This window comes from Lissotriton vulgaris, unplaced genomic scaffold, assembly GCF_964263255.1.
Source record: "Lissotriton vulgaris unplaced genomic scaffold, aLisVul1.2 SCAFFOLD_1007, whole genome shotgun sequence".
Classification (NCBI taxonomy): Eukaryota; Metazoa; Chordata; class Amphibia; order Caudata; family Salamandridae; genus Lissotriton; species Lissotriton vulgaris.
Window position 1 is genome coordinate 729,498 of NW_028253487.1, and position 22,681 is coordinate 752,178.

Sequence of the window (22,681 nt, forward strand, 5' to 3'; positions counted from 1 at the left end):
AATGGGGCAATCAAATCTTTCAGATAGTTAGCAATTATTGTTCCATAGTCAATGACATAGTCGCCCTTGAGGGTCTTAAAGACGTTCTTTCTCAGCTTACTGGCTATATTATCATAGGGGGGATTTGAATTTTTTGCAGAACTTACAATTAAACTCCTCATGTAAAAATAAGCTCAAAATAAATCCAAAGTTGCTAGAGGTGTGGCTACTTTAATCCAGGATTTCACTGTACTTGATCCTTGGCGAGCTCAGCCTACTCATAAACGTGAATATACCTGTTTCTCCAAAAGATTTAATTCCGCTTCGAGAATTGATCTTTTTTTTAATCTCGCACCACTGGGAACGGGGTCTGATTTATATTCTGGTAAATCCATTTTCCGATCATTCGGTTACAGTGATAGAGATCAAAGTCAATCTTGCTAGGCAAGAATATCTTCGAGGGACTTTAGACTAAACTTTATTAACCGAGCAAGAATGGGTCAAGAATAAGCAGATTAAAATTAATTTTTTGGGGAATAAATAAGGGGTCTGCCTCTTATATGTCTATCTGGGAAGCTTATAAAGCTTATATTATGGGAGAGATAATATCTTATAAGGCCAATGTATCTAAATTAAGGAGGATGACTGCTATGGCTCTACAGCGTGACTAAGATCAAGCAGTTTATAGATACATAATCGATTATTTTTAGAACTCGAAAAATAGATTGGTAAAAGCCAGACATGATCTAAAAGCCTAGTATTATTCGAAGACTATTGTGAACCAAAATACATGCTTTCAAAAAGTGTATGAAGAGAGTGAGTATGCTGTCAAGTTTCTGGCGTGGTCTCTAAAAAACAGCAAAAACAACGCTACGATTAAATCAATCTTCAACGAAGATAGAAATAAAATAGTAGACCAAAGGGAGGATATCGGGGCTGTTTTTCTCACACATTATAAGAAAATATATTCGTGCCTATCCTTGCCTTCTTCGGCCTCCATAGAAGAATTTATTAACCTGATAGAGGTACCTAAACTCAACGATGTCCAGCAAGCTCAAATAGTAACTCTTTTTACAGCTGAGGAAGTTCAAGAGGCCATAAAGGATTCCCCTAATGGAAAAGCATTGGCTGTGATGGCTTCCTAGCCGATTTTTATAACCCAACTGATAGAAATCCTAGTTGACTTATTTAATGCAATACTACGAGGAAGTTTTGTGCCAAAATCTTTTTCTAAGGCTGTTTTGTTAAAAAAGGTAAAGATCCCAATAATCCAGTATCATATAGGCTGATCAATCTGCTTAATTGTGACTATATACTGTTCACGAAGATTATGGCAGCAAGAATAACCATCTCAGCTCAAGAAGTAGTTCATAGCGATCAGTCAGGATTTTTGCCAGGGAGAACTATGGCAAGCAACACCAATTTCTTAATATAGGCAATTGATTATTTTACAAACAACAAGACACAAGCATTAATTATTATGATAAATGCTGAAAAAGCTTTTAATTTGGTTACATGGAAAATACTGTTCGCGGTTCTTAGCAAATTTAATTTTCCATTATAAATGGTTGAATTATTGAAGAACTTATATAGCAATGCTGAAGCAAAGATCATAATCAACTCCCAAACTGTAGGATCATTACAAATTAGACGGGGAACTCGACAAGAATGTCCGATGTCACCTGTGCTTTTTGCCTCTTTGATATGACAAGATCCACAAATCAAACCACCCTTGTTGGGAGTCCCCAAGCTTAAGCTTTTTACAGATGACATAATTTTATATCTGTCTGCAGAGAAGCAAAATATTTTTAAAGTATTTACATTTTTAACATAATTTTCAGATTTAGGGGGTCATAAAATCAATCATTCCAAATCTGAGATTTTGATTTTTAATTGTTTGGATCATATTCTTCTATTGGATATGCGCTGCCCAGTCTGTATGACCGGTTCAATCAGACACTTAGGGGTCTACGTGTCACATGATTCATTGCAGTAATATCATCTCTAAGGCGAGAAATCTCTTAAAACAGTGGCAGGTCTTACCACTCTCTTTGATAGGGAGAGTTGCTGCCATAAAAATGATGATTTTATGTCTTTTTCTTCCAAGTTTTTTTATGACTTAGACCAAATGCTACGTTTTTTTGTTTGGTCTGGCAAGAAACCTCATACAAAACTTGAGAATTTACAGCTATTTATTCAAGAAGGTGGTCTTTCACTTCCTCACTTCAAAAAGTATTATCAAGCTGCCTTTTACGATTTTTGTATAAGATCAGCTACTAGATCTGACCTCGGAGGCAATTACTACTTAAAGCAAATGCTTCTGGAAACTGGCATACAGCTTATTCCATTTATTAAAATTCCTAGGCTCCCAAAGCGTAGCGGCTATAAGACGCCTCAGATTATTTTGGACAGATTTTCTCAGTTGAAGGAGGAATTTCAGTTTATTGCCTTCCATACTGAAATTTTAATTGCACATAGCACTAGGATAGGCCTCCATATAAATCTAAAAGATATAACAACTTGGGAAGAGGCAGGGATACATTGCATTAAGAACTTCCTCATAGAAGGCACAATGAAATCCTCGAATCAAATCAAATTCACCTATCCAAGACTCCACTCTTCATTACAGTTTTCCTTTTTTCAATTCCAGATCTTTTTAGCCAAATATCAATTTCCCCCAGATACCCTGGCAAATTCAATTGGCTTTAACTATTATGTGAAAGAGACCGGGGAAGTAGGAAACTGGTTCTAGATTCTACTTGAACAAATACATGTAAAAGTAGTACCACAGGTGCTACAAACGATACAAAATACTATAGGCTGTAGGGTAGATTTGCAAACATGGAGAGCATATAATACCTGGGGGCATAAAGCTATAAGAGGGGCTCATTTTAAATGTTTGGCTTTTTTTGCAAGTGGCAACTATATTATACCCCATCTTGTCTCCATAAATTGTACCCTTCTGTCTCGGGAATATGCTTTAGATGTAATTGCTGTAAAGGAGATTGGTTTCATATTTGCTTTTTATGTCCAGTTTTAACAGAATTTTAGAAGCAGATCTTCCATTGGCTTGACAACAAACTCCAAAAAACGTAACCCCTGAACCAATTACTGTCTTTCTAGGAATTATTGATACACTCAACTTATCCTTTCGACGACAACGCTATATTTTTATTGCATCACTTGTTGCGAAGTGATTGATTGTGCAAAAACTCGGGGTGGGATGTAGATTTGTGTTTGCTAATATCTTTGAAAAGGGAGCATGATATAATTGATTGCTAGCAAGGCTATACTTACGTATATTACATATATTTAAATGTAAGCATATCAGACGCCTATTTATTAAGTATTATGCAAATCTATGCTATTTGAATTCTGATGAGTTTGTTATCTGTGCTTGTTTTTTTCTACTTACTGCATAAAAAAAACGCAGAACAGTATGTGATGTGGGATAATAGGTGGGATGCTACAAAAGCAGTACTTAGAGAACTCAGGGCCAGATGTAGGTAAATCTCATTTACTGATTCTTAAATACCGAATTTTACAGATTCGGTATTCATGAATCAGTAAAAGAGATGTAGGTAAAAATTCGATAATTTTTACTGAATCGGTCGGATTCGTTATTTACTGATTCGGTAAATACCGAATCGGTATTGCCCATTGATTCCTATGGGCCTTGAAGCCCATAGGAATCAATGGGAAATACTGATTCGGTTTTTACCGAATCGGTAAATACCGAATCCTGCAAGGGTGCAGGGGGTGTCACCTTGACACCCTCTAGCACCCCAAGTACAGGCTTGTGTGACATGTGGCACACATACATGCACTAAGGGCATGTCTGTGTGTCACATGGCACAGGTGTACATGCACAGATGTGCATGTACACCTGAATTCGGTATTTTACCATCCAATTGTATTGGGTGGTAAAATACCGAATTCTGAAGGCCTGTAGCACTGTAAACAGTGCTACCTACATAAGAAAATACCGATTCGGAATTTTTACCGATTCAGTAAATTTACCGAATCGGTAAAATTACTGATTCGGTAATTACAGAATCGGTAAAATTACCGAATCGGTATGTTTTTAAGGCCCCTACATACCAATGTCCAAATACAGGTCCGAAACGGCCGAAAATCTGTATTTTCGTCCGTTTCCGACCGGTATTTGGACACTTACATCTGGCCCTCAATTCTGAAACCACTCAATTTGTCCGAATAGTGCAAACAAAGAAAAAAGACCTAGAGAAACAGGTACTAGAGTTAATGACAAAACATAAAACTGGCTCTATTAATGTGACATATAGCAAACTCAGAAAAGCTTTAGGTGAATTAGAATTTGATGGTGGAAGAAGCGGGTCATAAACCACAATATAATTAATGATATTACAATAGAGGTGTGAAAGCAGAGAAAATGTTAGAATCCAAAATCTGTAAGGCCTGGATTAGAAAACACACACAACACATATTCCTGAAATTGAAATTAGTCAGACAAATCGCTCCACCAACAAAGAATGACTTGGGCCTCACCTCTGGTCTCGGGGAAATGAAAAAGGGGCTAAAGATTGAGGAACTGAGTTTGAGTGGATGAGAGTTTGAAGGTCTAAACTGGTGTCATGGAGGCTTAGTGGTGAATAAAATTGCCCTATCACACGGCAGACTATTTACTACGAATACCCAGCATTGAGTAAATAAGATGAATAGTCCATGTCTAAATTACCTTCACAAACTCCACTGTGGAATAATAAACCCAGGTTATACAGTTGGGGTCGTCACTGCCCGGACCCGACCTTTCAGGTACATTCCATCTATAGAGGTTCACTTCACCTGAAACAGGAATTAAAAGCTAGTGTAATAAGATGAGAATGAAAAGAAAGCCTAAAAGATGTTGTATGCATTGAAATGCTTTTCAAAGTGACAGGAAGATTTTTCAATTTCTGCCTTCCGGACAGCATTTTATTTTATTTCACAGACAACACATGGATACGTTGCCCATTTTTCGTCCACATACATACATCTCAAAAAGAGGCTGACACTTCCCTTAGATCACTGGGGCACAATTAATTTTTGGGTTGTCTTTCTAAAATCTTTCCTCCACCTGTCTCAATTTCTACTACCATCACTTATTTTAAAATCCAATATTCACATTATCATTCCCTTCTAGCCCTGTTTCAAACATCATTGTACACTGGCAAAAGTTTCTTTTAACTTAAAGTTTTAACTTAGAGCAGGTATGAGAAGTGCACTAAATCACTATAATCTGCTTCACATCCTTGTCACATCACAAGTATTCATTACAAAGTTCTACTGAAAAGTGTAAAATCATACAGAAGATTGCAAAATTCACATAAATTAATAAGTGTTTACAGAAAAAAAACAGTTTAGTAATCCTTAAAATTTAATTGTTGCACTTTTAGATCCCAAATGCCAAATTTATATTTTCTTTGAAAGCTTATGACTTTATTTGTATTATTTTTCTACAATACTCACCAGGCCGTGTTATTGCCACTTTGGTTGATTTTCCTGCATCAACTTCTTCCACCCCGTGTGCATGGATTGAATATGGCTGCTTGGCCTTATTTTTAAAAACAATCAATATTGACTCTCCGACCTCTGCTCTAATGATTGGTCCTGAAATAAATCATAAAATACCCATCATTTTCACTGCTAAATGCTTTTATTCATATCTATGACCATTTTGGTTATCTTCATAAACCCTGTCAACAATCTCAATGAGAATAAAAGTCATGGCATATAAAAAAGATAAAGACTTGTTCTTTTAGGGTTGCAAGCATAAAACCTTTATTTGAGTTCAGATAGCTTGAGGTGCCATATTGGGTATTTTATATTGCAACCTCATTTGAGCAGGAAGTACATTTGTGAGGAAAACTTTTACTAAAAGGGAATGGGGGTTTCACATTTAGCTCCTAAATGCTAGCTGCAGCAAGTTTTTCAACAGTGAGACTGGTGTAACTACTTCAGAGTACAGTACTATTGGTTGACTTTCCTGTCACTCTCATTTGCCTGCTTTGCATTTGTGTTTAAGCTTGGCAGTCGTGTGGCTGTCCCTCCCATGGAGCATTGCCCCTTTGCCGTTGCTTTGATTTGTTGACATCTCCCTTTCCACAGCTTGCTTTTCAAACACTACTTTTTTCTATCCTGTTAAGCACTCCATTAGAGTGCTTATCTTTTCAAACTATCAAGCTAGTGTGCTTCTCTCTCTGTGCTCTCCACATTGCTCTCTGTTACCCACGTGATTCTCCCTGCTCCCACCCTGTGCTTCTTCCTGTTGCAACCTGCACTCTCTGTGTTGCTTTAGCATCCCTTCCGTACTCCCTTGTGTTGCTTTCTCGTCCCTCCCGCCCTCTCAGTTTTGCTTTGACTTTCCCTCTCTTGCTTCTGTTCCTAACTCCCTTGCATTAAATTTTAAAAATGAAACGCTTTCCGTGTTTTATTTTCTTTTTAGTTATAAAGCCAACTCCGATCGATAACTAAAAAGAAAAAAAACACTGATGTCATGTTGTAGGTGCATGCGTGCGTGGTGTGTGCATCTACAAACTGATGAGGCACTCGCGTAAAAAAATGTATTTAATTTTTCATCACGCTGCACAGCATCAGAATGCTGTGCAGCATGGCTAAACACCATCAGAAAAGCTAATAGGTCGCAAGTGTGAGCAAGTGTGAGCCCTATTGGCTTTACCACCGCTTGTCTTCTTAACGTGCGGCCTAAGTGAAGCGACTGAAGACCGAGATTGTTGCCTATGATTAATATCTTAAATACAGGACTTTCACCTAAACTGGACTTTCATTCATAACCTCATGAGCACCCGAAACATCATAGAACTTTCTTGAACTAAAATTCTCAGTCATCTAGACTGCACAGTAGCAGTTACCCCCCAGACGTTCTGAATGCTCATGAAGCAAGCAAGCGCAATTACATTAGTATGATTCAAACCTCTGAACTTTTTAAGAGTGTGTTATATGTTATCTATGTTGTATGTCTTGTAAGTGTTTTTTTTTCCCACAGGGCTAATTAAGCTGGATGGTTTGTTCCAGGTGACTGCGCCTGTTTGAGCTACCCTGGATAAGGGAGACCATAATTTTCTTTTCTTTTTTCCTCAGGTCATGCAATTTGCATTTACTTGAGCTGAACCGCTGTAGGCACATAATAGCCTATATATACCCGCACATATTTATAGTTTTTTCTTCACTTTTGTTAATCACATTAATACATCTGTAAACCATTAGTGAAACGTGAGTAAGGTGGGGAAGTTGTGCCCCTGTCCGGAAGAAGGAGCTTTGCCTCCGAAACATGTCGACGCACACATGAGGTGTTGTCCATAATCACGACAATACACACCTCGCACTTCACTTCTTTTAATAGTACCAGCCCGGGGCCATGAATAAAAAACAATTCTACTACACCTACGAGCCAGGTACTTTTTAACTACTTCACTTAAATCCCACCACTCACATAATAAACATACCCACTCATATGCACCACATATAGTCAAAAAACTAAAAGTGCTCCCGTGTAGTCGTAGGTCGCAGCACGCCGCATCCCGCTAGAGGGGTGCGAAGACCCCTATGATGAAGCATGACACCAAGGGGCCTTTTGGTGTGTGAGGGGTATTTTAAGAAACACTAAGTGCTCCCATACCACTGTGGTGAACACTTCCCTGTCATTTCAAGGAGGATTCCTTTTGTTTATACGAATTAGCTTGTGGAGTACGAATCCTTCTGAACTACTCTACCTCCCCTCTCCTGTTTGTTTACGTGTATTGAAGTCAGCATTACAGCTACATTGCCTAGACATTAATCTTCTACTTTGAACATGACTACTTATTTTGTTCTTTATATATATTCACAGAAGATGAAAGTGTCGTGAGCTAGGCTTTGAATGTCAGTGTCATAGACCTGGCAGTAATTTAACCCGGACTTTAAAATTGGTCTCTGCTAGACCTTGTATTCTTGTCCTTAACTTTACAGGCAAAAAAACATCGATTCACGCAAAGACTCTCTAACCATTAAGGTAATCCATATCAGTGATGCAGTCCCGGTTTACATTTCACGTGTTACTTCATCTTGCATTCCCTACGAGTATTGAGGTGGCCGTCGTTTCTCGGTCCACACGGCCAAACTTTGGAACCACCTACCACGGAGACTTAGGATAGAACTGAACCACCTCCAGTTCAGGAAAACTTTAAAAACTCTCCTTTTCCCGCAAACATAATCCCGTCAGACGGCAGAAACCCCTGGAGAAGCAGGTTAGCGCTGGGATGCTCTCTGAGTTACTACGCGCTTTATAAAACCATTAAATAAATAAATAAATAAATATTTGGTTTTTGCAGCTGTATTTCTGCATTTTCTTTTCATGCAACATTTGACTCTTGTATAGTGCGTCTTGTGCAATGAGGCGTCTTCAGGCGCCTGGGTGAGGTTTTGTTATGGGTTGGTGTTCATATTGGGTCAAGAGTGAGAGCAGTGGCGCACACGCTGATCACAATGCATTTCAGTAAGTTATACAGGTTCAGACTTCATACAGATCCAGTCCTTGGCCCCTTTGCACAGTGCACAGACCAATAGTCACAAATGTGTTAACTATGATTTGATGAGAAAGTCTGTGAAGGGTGCACAGAGCTGACAAAAAACTGACAGTCCCAAAGAAAAGGAAAAGGCAATTTGGGGAGCAGGTTGTGTGTGTGCTGCTGTGAGCCACTATCTCCCAGGCTCATTAGTGTAATAATTAATTTAAATAGCCCTGTAATGCCATTCATTTTTGTTCTTTATGGGGCAGGGCTACGGTGCTCTCACGAAAGCCGTAGGTGGTTGGGATGAGCAGCTGAGGCTGTTAAAGAGCGCGCCTGTCAGATTGGCTGGTATTTTTGCTGCGGCTAACCCGACACGCACAGTTCAGATTTCCACATTGAAGGCTAGCATGGAGCTTCATCAGCAAAGACACAGCCTCATCAATCTTCAATAGAGTGTTGTGCTTGCATGCCCCAGCCAATCCAAGCACTGCTGTTATGTTGTTTATTATTATAAGCAGCATAAAAGCGGTGCTTGGATTGGCTGGGTAGCTCGGGTCTATTTTTCCCGGCCGGCAAACTGATTATCCAAAAGTCTGTACTCAATTTAGCGACCGCCGCGCGTAAGGACAAAAGGCTGAGTTGTACTTACCATGATGCCGAGAACACACACACATCTTAGCAGCGACGACTGAACCCACAGAGCTGCATTGGCTGATGATTTAAAAAGGTTTTATCAATTGCCATTACAGCTAAACGAAGTTGGGTGCAACACCGCCTCCCACCGGGTGCAATGTCTCTCATTAGGTGTGCGCCTTGATGTTGCTTTTTGGAGCTTGACAATTCAAAAGCCACCGGGGTTACAGTTGGAGCCGCCAGAAAGCTCTTTATAATAATATTTCATCACCTCTTGGATTCTTGGATGAAATCTAATTAAAGTGGTGACCCAGCTGTGTGCAAACCTCTCAGCATTTCTTGTGCTGATGGGAAGGAGAATGAAGGAGGGTTAAATGGCCCAGTTCACGGGGTCAGAGTTTGTCTGCTATGTCAGGCGATCAGTTTTTTTCTGATTATATAAGGTTCATAGTTAGCATAACCTCAATATAAAGTCCAACTGTATACAAAAACCTCAAAGATTAAATATTTCACATTTGATTTTATTGGTATATATTGTATCTATTCATCATTTCTTTAAGGGTACATAAATGTATATTCTTTTTCTGTTTTTCTATTTTGTTTTGGTTTCTTTTCTTATGATTATTTTTTGGTATAGCAACATTCAGTTAAAATCATAGTAGAGAAAGTACATAACCAATAGACATGAGACTGTACAAATTGTTGAAGGTAAAACGGTAGATAACACTACGCGCGTTTCGGCTCTTGAGCCTTCTTCAGGTGACCGTCTATTGCTAAAAGTTGATATGGACCCAGACCTGATAAATGGCGTAGATGTAATAGGTCAGTCGATAATGAGGGCTTCTTGATATCTTTCGAGCGTAGGTGGATGAAAAAAATGTTGAGGACATATGTTGTAGCCGTGGAGAGACGTAGTTGATATCTAAGAATCAATAGTTGTGATGGACCAGTCGGATATTTGTAGCAATATTAACATTGAGGATAGTATAGAAAGTTCTGGCTTAGCTGGAATTTTAACTGGTACCTCCACATTCGAGTTACACTCCAAATAGTTGAAGATGATGAACGAGGATACGTTCGAAGGAATTGTTAGCAGTCTAGAGATGGACTGTAAATAACTTTCCAGGAGCAAGGATCTGTGTGGTACATGATTTTCACACTTTCATGTCTGCTGAAAGTAGCAGAATACTTCCAGCTCCCGGTATTTCAAAATAACAAAAAGACCGACTGCCTGTGAGCAGGAACGCTGGATACAAGCTTGCTATACCAAAAAATAATCATAAGAAAAGAAACCAAAACAAAATAGAAAAACAGAAAAAGAATATAAATTTATGTACCCTTACAGAAATGATGAATATATACAATATATACCAATAAAATCAAATGTGAAATATTTAATGTTTGAGGTTTTTGTATACAGTTGGACTTTATATTGAGTTATGCTAACTATGAACCTTATATAATCAGAAAATTGCTTGTTGATAATGCAATACAGAAAACAAACAGAGAGGCACCCCAGGAATGGTGGGGGGACACGGTGTGTGAAGTACAAGACTTTAGTTTTCATGTTTAAAGCCACACCCTCAATGACTTTTGGAAAGGATTTCTTGATACACTGCTTTGACCATGCCCCTTTAAGAGACCGCCCAGCCTTTTCATTCCTCTTAAAGCACTGGTCATGGGGAGGCCTGTGGTTGAATATGGACCACCGGTAGTTGGATTTGCCCATGCTCTGAGCCTTATACATGCTACTGGTTTTGTTTAAGAGTTTGTGAATGACAGGAGACAAATCCTGCTTAAAATGACAGAGGAATGCAAACTGTGAATAGGAAGGCATGAGATGGTGTGGGAGTCCAAATGACCAATACCGAGGTACTTCTTGTGTGTTTTTTGCACTCACAGTTTCCTCGAGCCTTTGTCCAGGTGTCTATTTTCCTTAGTTGAGAGACTGTAAAGTGATTGATGTATTGCCTTAAAGTTTCATTTACAGGTGGGATTGGAAAAGATCTGTGATACAAGCTCATATGCAAGCGTTTAAACTGGCCCATGTGATGAGGGGACTATCAGCCAATACTGGTTTTTGACCCCAGAGTGCCCACCATACTGGGACTCAAACACTGGCTTGAAAATCGACTTCATGACAAAGGACTGGTCGATGGTTGTGCTAGAGGGAGAGAGGTTATCGCATAAGCAGGCATTGCTAGGCTTTGTTTGAGCCTATTGCTATGAGCTTCAATCGATCCGTTGCCAGGAGATCCCAAAACTATGCTTAGCTTTGGTCCAGCATAGGTCAGAAAAAAACTGGTTCATGCCAGAATTTCCAGATAAGCACTGACAAGGCAAATGATGTTCTTTAAGCACGAGTGTGTATAAATTTACGTCAAGTGGGTACCCTAAAAATGTTGGTACCAATGCGGCAATCTACAACCATGTTACACAACAGTGTCTTAAGAAGACGATCAGCACCTATGCTTTCTCTGTAGGTCTTGAGTGAGAAATTCTTCTTGTTCATGGCATTTTGGCATAGGTGAGCACAAAGTACAAACTTTTGAGCCTGTCATTTCTGCATCTGTGGGACAAATTTGCTGCAAGGGTAAATAATGAATGTTGTCATTGGGGTGCTGATGGAACCATTTTGGTTTGGTAATCCATTAAATTAAATCAGTTACCTCAAAATGGACCATTTTACGCTGCTTTTCAAGCAAACCTTCATTGGCGTGAATACCACTCATTTTGGGAACTCATACAACATGCTCACTTGGCTAGTGAATTTTCCCTAGTCCCTGGTGCACACAGCCTTGTCTGAAGTGCTCAGAGGCCCGGCAGTGCCGTGCACAGAGGAAATAATTTAGAGAGAACATTGATGGTAACACATACAATCTCAGGTGTGCATAAATCATGTTTTAATGCATAAACATACTACTACTGCTGCTCCTGGTTGTCCTGTTAGTGTCATTTTTAAAGTCAGGCTTATAAGCACCAGAATACAAAATAGTGGATTGGATGATACACTTAAAAATAAAATAAGTAAACTGAAGAGCTGTGATAAATGTTTTCCATTTGTTTCTCCCCGTTGTTGAGAGGCCGATATTCAATAGAAAAATAAAAATAATTATAATGAAACCAATAGCAACAACAAAAATAATAAATGCATAGCCCCTTAACCAATATGTTACTCCATGGTCATGGACTACAATACAAATAAATACACGTAGAAAGAAACACAGGTAGGAGTTTAAGAAAGTCATTTGCGAATATCAGCATAAGAAACAGACTACGCTCCACCAAAACAGATCAGCACTACAAGCCTAGTGCTAAGTAGTGTGGAGACATAATTATACCATCTTTTTAATACTGCTGGAGAGAGGTACCTGTGTTCTGCCAGGCTAATTGCAGATGTAATTGCAGCAACATACCGCAGAATGTTTGCTAAATGATTTGACTGAACATTACAGCACTCAGAACTAAAAACAATCATTCAACCTTCCGGAAGCAGTCATTAACATCTTCCAAACACTGCCTAATGTCTTTAATAAAAAGCTCACTGCTGTCTGGATACAGTGCTGCGAGGCAGTGAGCAGAACACAGACTAATCAGATACAAACAGGGCACAAGTCCTAAAAAAAAATAAGTGGGGGGACGCTGTCACTGGAAGTGACGTCACGACAGGAAGTGACGTCATGAAAGGTGGCTTGCAAAATCGAGCTCATTGCCTCCCCGTGTGTTTCCAAACTCGTTAGAGACGGCTCCCAAGAGGTGCACTCCCCCACCTCTCTTCAAATGCCCATCTGCTCGTGAAATGTGCCCGCCTTACCGCTGCGTCCTCCCTGGGACGAGATCGGAGCTCACAATCTCGTCCCAGAGAGGCCAAACAGTGAAGTCCAGCTGTTTAGCAGGGGGGATGGCATCCCCCTGGTAAAATAAGTGGGGGGACGCCATCCACTCCGCGTGGTACCCTGACTCGAGCCCTGTTACAAGTAGCATGCTACTCGCTGTCAAGTGCTTCAGAGCTTCGGCAGCGGCAGTAAATGCTATTTAACTGCAACTGCCGTACAATACGATATAAAAAAGCACACTGATTATGGGAGATGATTCAGTGGGTGGTCCTCGGCAGAATAATTCTGCAGGTACAACCTTCCAGTGATTATGCTTCCAAAAGATTTACAACCATTGGCCCAAGAAAAGACATTTTCTTCACAAAAAACCTGCTCTATATCTGAGGATACAAACCATGAGAATTCCCTACACCTCTTATTGGTGATAATGATTCAGGTACTGGCCAAACAATGCTGAACACTTGGGGTGCTCCTATCCTTCTTAAAAAAACGTAGTGTCACTATCTTCCACAATCAACCCCCTGTGAGTGTTTCTCATTTCACACACTATCTTTATTCCACCACCAAAAATGCGTGAGAAAGGAAGCACCCTCCAGAGAGCTACTGATAGGTTCCTATCAGTGTGCTCCACTTATCATCATCGGAAGCCTCCACACCGTCTAATTATATAATGTATGTGAAAATTGTGCACAACTTAATTGAAAATTATTGTGAAAAACCTGACATGCCTTCTCTAAAGGCGTTAGAGGGGAACAAGGCTGCTCCCTACATCAGAGATGAACTTAGAACCATAATGTTTGTCAAAAACAGTGGTTCATCAGGAAACTAATTATGTTTATTAGCATCCTAATGTATGCACGATTTAAATGAATCAGAAAAGATATTATATATATATATCATAGATCTTTGACCATCCCAACCATGTTGCGTTAATAATATAAAAAGCAAACCTATTATTGGATAGGATGAATTGTATGAATTGATTCCAACCACACTAAACCCTCCTTTGGGCCTCCCATGCCTCCTGCCTTGCTGCATCTTTACCCCCTTTTAACCATGGCAGATCCTGGTCCGCTTACACCATCTTGGAGAAGAGACGCAGAATCCAAACTATCCATGCAAAAGGAGGAGGGTTGCCTTCTCAAACTTCTTGCTCACAACAAACCCCCTCACCAGTCCCACCATAAAGCTTGACCTTGCTGAATCTCCTTACTTTCAGGTGCTGGTCTCCCATCTCTACCTACAGCTACGCCAGCTGTATGACCCTTTTAATCCTGTGTCAGTCCATCCCAGACACAAAACCGACACACCATCGTCACAGCAGTTGGTTTCGCCACTTTTTTCCAAACAAAGATCTGAAAAATTACGCTCTACCTCAATAATCCTAAAAGTCCTTCCTTCATCCTTATTTCAACTTTACATCTTGCAATATTGTTGTGGCTTCTCTCCGTCTAAGCCATGCACATTCCCCTCGTCCCATCCTCATTCAGACTTCACTCAGCAAGGCCCAACAGTCTCTTCTTCAGACTATCTGACCCATCACCTCCTTCCATTCCACCACGTTCACACAGCACTCAACCAGTCCACTCTTTTCTGTACATCTGCTCCCAGCGTCCTAAACCCAAGCAATTATTACCAGATCATTCGTAAATCTTTTAATACCCAGCTCCCATTCTTCATACTGATCCTGGACAGGATCACTTTCCATCACCTTTCTCTCGGCGACGTCATCACCAATATTTGCAATTGCTCAGAAGCTTGGTTCTTAAAAATGCAACCCACAGAAAATGTTATTTTGTTGCTTCAACAGCCAGCTCTTCTATTCCTTTATATTTGCTGAGTGACATCTTGGCTGCATCTGAAATGACAGACCATGCCAAACTCTGATCCACCATGGAAGGATGAGGTACCCAGGTACCCATCTCTGATTGGTCCTACCTGGCTTCATGCTTCTATATTCCCTCCACCACAAACACTCTCTCGCTGTGGCTACTCTGAAGCTCAATCATTGGTCCTTTCCCATTCCCACTTTAGACTAGTTAGCTCAAAATCATCATCTCAACACTCAAACTCTTGTATTACCACTTTGGAGATGATAAAATAATCTTCTCTTTAGTGTTGAATACCCTTTCCTCAGGGTTATGTTACTAAAATCTCTAGCTCATTTGCCAATGGATGGTTCTATGTTCACGGGTACTTAACCCAGTAAAAACAGTAATTAGCAGTTTCACATTCTTTTTTGCATTCAAAACCATTTCCTCTTTTCACGTTCTAATCAGGTCCTACATTTTGATCCACTACACTTGTATCCTTAAGTGCTTCCACTGTGAGCTACAACTCTATTATCTCGTATTAATAATTAAGACAACCACTACAGCCAGACCCAATCTTCCCAATATGTGTAAAAGTCATCTCATCACACCCCTTCCCTTTGCCAAACCAGTCAAAGGCTCTTGTCAACAGTCAACTCAATTACTGAACCCGTGTAACTTTTAAGTTCGTCCCTAAACTCCTGCCAACCTTTTGATCAAGTCTTTAACTTTGTCACCCTCATGTGTGGTACCATCGTGAATTGAAATCACTGTCCGACCCATGTCCGTTGGCTTGCTGGCTCCCAAGGCACTGCAGAGCTCTCCAAAATATCTAACTCTGGTATTCATTCTTTCTTATGGCTGTTCAGATACTCCCTCATTACTTATTTTAATCACCCTTCCCCAAACCTTATGTTCCCTGTCCAGAATTTCATATTCTCCCTCCTGGTATCACTTTACCAGAAGTAATCTCCCCATGAATGATCAATGCCACTCTTTTAAGCACTTTTAAGGAGGCCCTGAAGCACCATTTGAACAAATGGAAGGGTCTCTGAGGCATCAACTCCTCATCATAAATAATGGATCAATAGAGAAAATCTCATTCTGCACAGCATCCATTTGAACGCAGTGCCATTGCTCCCTTATTTACCACAGCTTTCGTTGCACCACCGTCTTGCTATCATCACAGTGCCCTATTACTGTTCTACTATAATATACATTATTTCTGTTAAAAATGTCATGCAAGAAAATAAATTCATATAAAAGGCAACTGTATACCTCTGTGGTATATTTTTCAATTGTATTAGTATTGTGGAGCAAAGTTCTTTCGAATCTGTCTTCTGCTTCTCAGTTCCTAATGATATAGGGTACAGTATACAGACTGGCTTTCTAATGCATGCATTGGCAAAACCATTAGTTTTCGCCTATGCGAGATCTATTGGCTTTGCTGCTCTACAACTTGGCTTAAAGTAAAAAATTTAAAAAGCACTATGACACAGTAAATGTTGGGTGCATCCTATTCGTTTTTTAGGTCTCGACTATTCTATGACGTAAGTGATAAATAGACGAGAGTATTGAGGGCAAACCAAGCTCTGAAACCACCGGCGGATTACGTCGAGTGCATGTGCTCGTGCACGCGCTTGCCATTTGCTCCCCAAGCCGCCTGCCTCCGAGAGCTTCACTTCAAAGGGACCTGCGCCCCGCCCACGCAATGCCGAGAGCCAGGGCTTCCCTCCCGCTCGGACTCACTTCTCCTCCCCCCAATTACATCCCTTACATCCCTGCTTCACAGTAGAAAGGAATGTGCATTTCTCGGCCGCTTGCATTTCCCGGCCGCTTTTAATTTCATTTCGCGGCCACTTTACTGTGTCCTTCGTTGTCTCTCTTTCTCTCAATCTGTGCCCCCTCATCTCAGCGTCTCCTTTGCCCTCCACCCACTCACCCTCTCTTCCCACCCTCGCCCTCTCTTCCCACCCTCACCCTATCTCTAATTTTACTTTTAACTTTTCTCTGACCCTCGTCTCCTCTTTCCGTGCCCCTCGTGCATGTCTGCTTCACCGTCCCTCACAAGGCACTCATGTCTCCCTCAACTCCTCCTTTCTACCATCCTCCCTCTTTCCCTCTGTTTCCCGTCATCTTTTCTTGCACGCATCTCTCTAAGACCCCCCTCCCATCCTCTTCCCAGAAGTGTCTCCCCCTCCCATGTCTCTTTCTGTTGCCATCTGTCTACTGACAGCATCAACACGCGCCCTCAGCCTCTTTCCAGCTCGGATTCAGGCACAGTGGGGATGGGTGCAATGCCAGCGTCTCCGCTACTGGCAAACGCTGCAGGCCGCATTCCAAAACTATGTCCCTTAATCTCCCGCCCCCTTTCCATGTCTCCATCACCCCATCCCCCTTTGTCTGTCTGTCTTTGCCCCTCTTAAACCATGTCTCTTCTTCCACCGTCCACCTACTTTTTTGTCTCCTTTAGTTTGTGTCCCCTCATCGGTCTCTCTCGCGCTCTAGTCTCCTCATGTAACATACTATGTTCTACGGCACAGCTTTCCAAACTTTTCATGTTGGTGACACACCCTTTTATTTAAAAAAGTTCAGGGACACGGTAACACAAGGAAGCGCAGCAAGCGAGCCTGAACCACCTATGGTGGGTTCGGGCCCCACACCCCTCACACATCACACACACACACCCCACCCCACACACATCCCCACACACACCCCACAGACACACACCCCCACACACACATCTCCCACACACACACACACATAACCCCCACACACTCAACCCCACACACTACCAAACACACACACCCCACACCCCCCACACCCCCCACACACACACCACACACCCCACAACCCCCCACACACACACCCCACACACCCAACACACTCCCCACACACAGAGACTTGAGGGGCACTGTTAAAGGGTACCAGTGAGGGAATCAGTGGCGGAGGTGGCCTTTCCCTCCATCTGTCTCCCTCCATCTGTCTCCCTCTGAACCTCGCCCTCCCTCCCTCCCTCTCTGTCTCAACCCCTCTATGTCTCACTCCTTCTCTGTCTCCCTCCCTCTCTGTCTCATTCCTTCTCTGTCTCCCTCCCTCTATGTCTCCCTCCCTCTCTGTCTCCCTCCCTCTCTGTCTCCCTCCCTCTCTGTCTCCCTCCCTCTTTGTCTCCCTCCCTCTCGGTCTCACTCCCTCTTAGTCTCACTCCCTCTTAGTCTCACTCCCTCTTAGTCTCACTCCCTCTTAGTCTCACTCCCTCTTAGTCTCACTCCCTCTCTGTCTCACTCCCTCTCTGTCTCACTCCCTCTCTGTCTCACTCCCTCTCTGTCTCACTCCCTCTCTGTCTCACTCCCTCTCTGTCTCACTCCCTCTCTGTCTCACTCCCTCTCTGTCTCACTACTTCTCTGTCTTCCTCCCTCTGTCTTCCTCCCTCTGTCTTCCTCCCTCTGTCTTCCTCCCTCTGTCTTCCTCCCTCTGTCTCACTCCCTCTCCTTCCGACTGTCTCACTCCCTCTCTGTCTCACTCCCTCCGACTGTCTCCCTCCCTCTGTCTCTCTCCCTCCCTCCCTCTCTGTCTCACTCCCTCTCTGTCTCACTCCCTCTCCCTCCGACTGTCTCCCTCCCTCCCTCTCTGTCTCACTCCCTCTCTGTCTGGTATGAACAGCATATATATTTATTTACCGACATTGCAAGAATGTTTATGTGGTCAAGCTAATAATTGCGGACAACAGAAATTACTTTCAGAAACTCAAGGACAAATATTTGGAAACAAACACATTAATTTACTAAAAATGAAAAGTTGTTATAGGGCGACAAAAAATGATGTATAATTAAGAAAAATTACAAGGTATTTTTTTTAAGGATTATAATTTACTAAACATGGCAAACTGATATTTTGGAACAAAAGTTGTGTGCTTAAATATATTTCAAGATGATAGTCGATTAATAATTTGAGGACACAGTGATGATATTGAATAATCGGTCAATTGCAGAATGATCTGCCTTACTGCTGAGACGGTTGTTTCATCGATAAAGTGGAGCCATCTTATGTTCTATATTGGTAGATTTTACTAGCTTGTTAAGAACACACATAACAGCTGCCTGAGAACAGATTCTCTTTCAGCAGTGTTCTCCGTCTCTGGTCTCTCAACCAGCAAGATTGAGCTAATCTGATAGACATCTCTGCTAACTGCTGAAAAGTGTGAAATCAGTAACGTTTCATGCTTTCATCAAATAAAGCAGATAATCAAAGGAGGCAGGCGGTAAAACTGAATGCAAGAGGAGCGAAAAACGAACACAAAGTTGTTTTTGAAGATTTGAAAATTGCACTGACAATTCTTGTAAAAGGCACCATTTGGTCCATTTGTTTTCCTTTGTCGAGTGGGTGTGTGATGGGATGTAGACAGGCACGCAACACACTTTGGCCTCAAAGGGCTTCATCCCCCCTCTCTCCACCTCCTCCCCCTTGTGTGTGGCAGCCCGGGATGAGACACTTCCCAGGCCCGCTCACGGCCACACCCGAGCACTTCACAGGTCGTTAAAGACTTTGTGCATGTTAATACGGCTTTGTTGTTGCTTGCCCCTTAAGAGCCCCTGCAGCTCCACTCTGCCGATGCGACACACCTACATGTGGGTCGCGACACAGTAATGTGTCACGCCACATAGTTTGGAAATCTGTGTTCTACGGTGATGCGCACTGACACCTGTTGTTAAAGTCCGCGCTATATAGAAATGCATTCAATAAAATAAAAATAAAAATTTCTCCCCTCCTCGCTTTCCATCTCTCCGCCCCTTTGGGGTCTGTCCGACCACTTTACTGTGTCCTTCGTTGTCTCTCTTTCTCTCTGACTCTATTGATATCCTTCACCCAATCTGTGCCCCCATCATCTCAGCGTCTCCTTCGCCCTCCCCCCACTCACCCTCACTTCCCACCCTCACCCTCTCTTCCCACCCTCACCCTATCTCTAATTTTACTTTTAACTTCTCTTTGACCCCTCGTCTCCTCTTCCCGTGCCGCTCGTGCATGTCTGCCTCGCCCCCCTCCTCTCCAGGCGCTCATGTCTCCCTCGACTCCTCCTTTCTACCATCCTCCCTCTTTCCCTCTTTCCCTCTGTTTCCCGTCATCTTTTCTCGTGCGCATCTCTCTAACTCCCCCCTCATCTTCCCAGATGTGTCTCCCTCTCCCATGTCTCTTTCTGTTGCCCTCTTTCTCACTCAGCCGTTCTCTCATCTTTCCTGTTTTGCGCGCCCTCCATTTCGTTATGCCCCTCTTTCCCTTATGCCACCTCTCATCTCCATTATGCCTGCACGTGAGGATAATGACAGCATCAACATGCGCCCTCGGCCTCTTTCCAGCTCGGATTCCTGCACAGCGGGGATGGGTGCAATGCCAGCGTCTCCGCTACTGGCAAACGCTGCAGGCCGCATTCCAGTCCATTATTTTTTCGCCCACTATGTCACTCGACCGACACCAGCACGTGCACAGCAGCTTTGGAGCTGCCCCGTCCAGCCTCAGCGGGCAGGCCAGGGCTTCTCTGGATGGGAGACAAGCCACTGCTGACCGTTCCAGCCCAGGACAAAGCTATTAATTTAGCTATTTTCAAAACCAACACATAAATAAAATATTTGTCATTTACAAGACCAATAGCTCAAACTTTCCTAATGCGAGACCTATTGCATTGTAAATGCTCGTTAATATATATTTTTTTTACTTTAAGTCAAGTTGGCTGAGAACATGTAAAAAAAAACACTGACAAAGCCAAAAGATCTCGCATAGGCAAAACGTATTGGCTTTGGCAATGTCCTTTAGCCATGTTGTACAGCTGTGAAGATGGTGCTAGGCATGGCTAAAAGTTAGTGATATGATGTAGAGGAGAGTAGAATGGCGTGAATGGCGTAAAATGAAGAGGAGTGCAGTAGAGCAGAGAGGCAATGTGTTGAGCGTTGTGGCGTTGAGTGGTTTTGAGTGGAGTAGAGTGGAATAGAGTAGCGTGGCTTAGAGTGGTGTAGAATGGAGTAGAGTGGAGTGAAGTGACAGAGTGAAGTAGAGTAGCACAGAGTGAAGTAGAGTGGCGTGGATTTGAGTGCAGCAGAGTGGAGTGTCAGAGTGGAGTGTGTAGTGATATATCAAGTTATACCAAGGCTATAGGGGCACGTCGGGGCGGGCAGTCTATGCTAAAGTGTCTAGCTCTTCCTTACTAGTGTGGGTACACACCGGGAAGGTGTTACCAGGCGCTTTATAAACTGTCTATTATTATTAAGTGTAACTGGGAGAAAAACAGTCACGAAGAACGACAGAAGGAGACAGATCACATGGAAAAAGAGAAAAAGAAGGGAGAGAAAGGAAAGGTAGGAAAGGAGGAAGAGAGAATATAAGGGTTGATATAAGGTGAAAGAAGGTGTATGTAGACATGCAGGATACCGTTCGGATGGGGAAGGATGGCATGGTGGAGGCACGAAGAAGTAGAGAAATGAGGAGGTAAAATGAAGAACAGGAGGTGGCAAGGACCCTGGAGAAAAAACGAAAAAGGAGAAACAAGAAAGGAGGATGGATGAGGAAAGGAAGAAAAGCGCGAAACACTAACTTGAACATGGGAAGAAGAAATGCAACTAAATAGTAGGAAGTGGGATGAGAATATTCGAAAGGGGGTGAGGAGACAAAGGGATGAAAGAGAGGGAAGTTTGAAAGTAAACGCACAGCAATGAGATAAAACAAAAAAAAGGTTTCTGGAGGAAAGCATGGGAAGGAGACAAATGGAGAAGGACTAGAGGAAGAAGAAAGAACCAGGCTTTAAGTGCGCCGGGTCCTGCCGGGTCTGAGCACTGGTAGTAATTTAAAAGGGCAACTGAAATGGGCCCCTTTCGACCTCTATTTCTAGCTCCATAATTCAGCCAGAAGAAAAAGACATACTGCGGCAGGAGGAACAAACAAAGAAACCCTTTCCCTGAGTGTCTGGCAGGCAGTTACCTGGCTCACTGTTGCACTTCCTGCATCTGCACCAAAGAGAACTAACAACAGAAGGGAGCAGTCGCAAGATGCTTTCTTTGTTTTCTGTTCTTGTTGAAGATGAGGCCTTTGCATTGCACACAGGACTAGAGGACCCTGGCTTCTTTTGCTGCTGTATCAGCACAGCTCTGAGGCACATATAATTTTCCATGCACACCGTGATTGTAAATGGTGTGACTGATAGTATGTATTTAGGTCTCATCCTATTAATCGCGCAAGAGATAACAAAACGAGAGTATAGAGGCTCAACCAAGCTCTGAAACCTTCGCGGATTACGTCGAGTGCATGTGCTCGTACACAAGCTTTTTACCATTTGCTCCCCGAGCCGCTTGCCTCCGAGAGCTTCACTTCAAAGGGATACGCTCCCCCTCCCACTGCTTCACACTTTTCACAGCCGCCAGGCCGTGTCTCGCATTTCTCCTCCCCCCCTAATTATTCACCCCTGCTGTTGCTGCCCACGCCCTCCCACAGCAATGCCAAGAGCTTGTTATGTTTTTTAATTCCTACACTATCTTGATACATGTGATAGCGTAGCCGCTCCTCTACTTTTCTACTGCTGGTCTATCCATGCTTTTCGGCATCTTTACTCATTCTTTCCTATTGTTTTGTCAGTTACACTGGCTTTTTTAATTTTCGTATTCAGGCACCGGATGATTTGTTCACAGATTGAAAACTTTATTGTACCATGTTGGGTATTCTCGCTCATTTTGGATTGACACACTGGAACTTCTTTCTCTCACAGTCGGTTTATAGTGTCTATTGCACTCGGTAGTCTACTTCCGGTTTTGTTCACTATTTACTTCCAGGGTATTATTTTTTCAATCTTTTCACACCGCGAACACTGAGCACGCTCAATTCTGAGTTTTTCACAGGTACGGATTCACTCTCG

At 42.3% G+C, this 22,681-nt stretch overlaps 1 protein-coding gene across 1 annotated transcript in view; it reads right to left on the reverse strand.

Annotated features, from left to right (window-relative positions):
- LOC147660954 (ferroxidase HEPHL1-like) overlaps positions 1-22,681 on the reverse strand; it is a gene marked incomplete at its 5' end in the record, with an annotated part of 82,665 nt that overhangs the window by 37,980 nt on the left and 22,004 nt on the right. The window contains 2 exons of the mRNA XM_086951413.1: positions 4,697-4,803; positions 5,467-5,607. Of these exons, the coding sequence (XP_086807539.1) occupies positions 4,697-4,803; positions 5,467-5,607 (248 nt within the window). The remainder of the gene's footprint in view (positions 1-4,696; positions 4,804-5,466; positions 5,608-22,681) is intronic.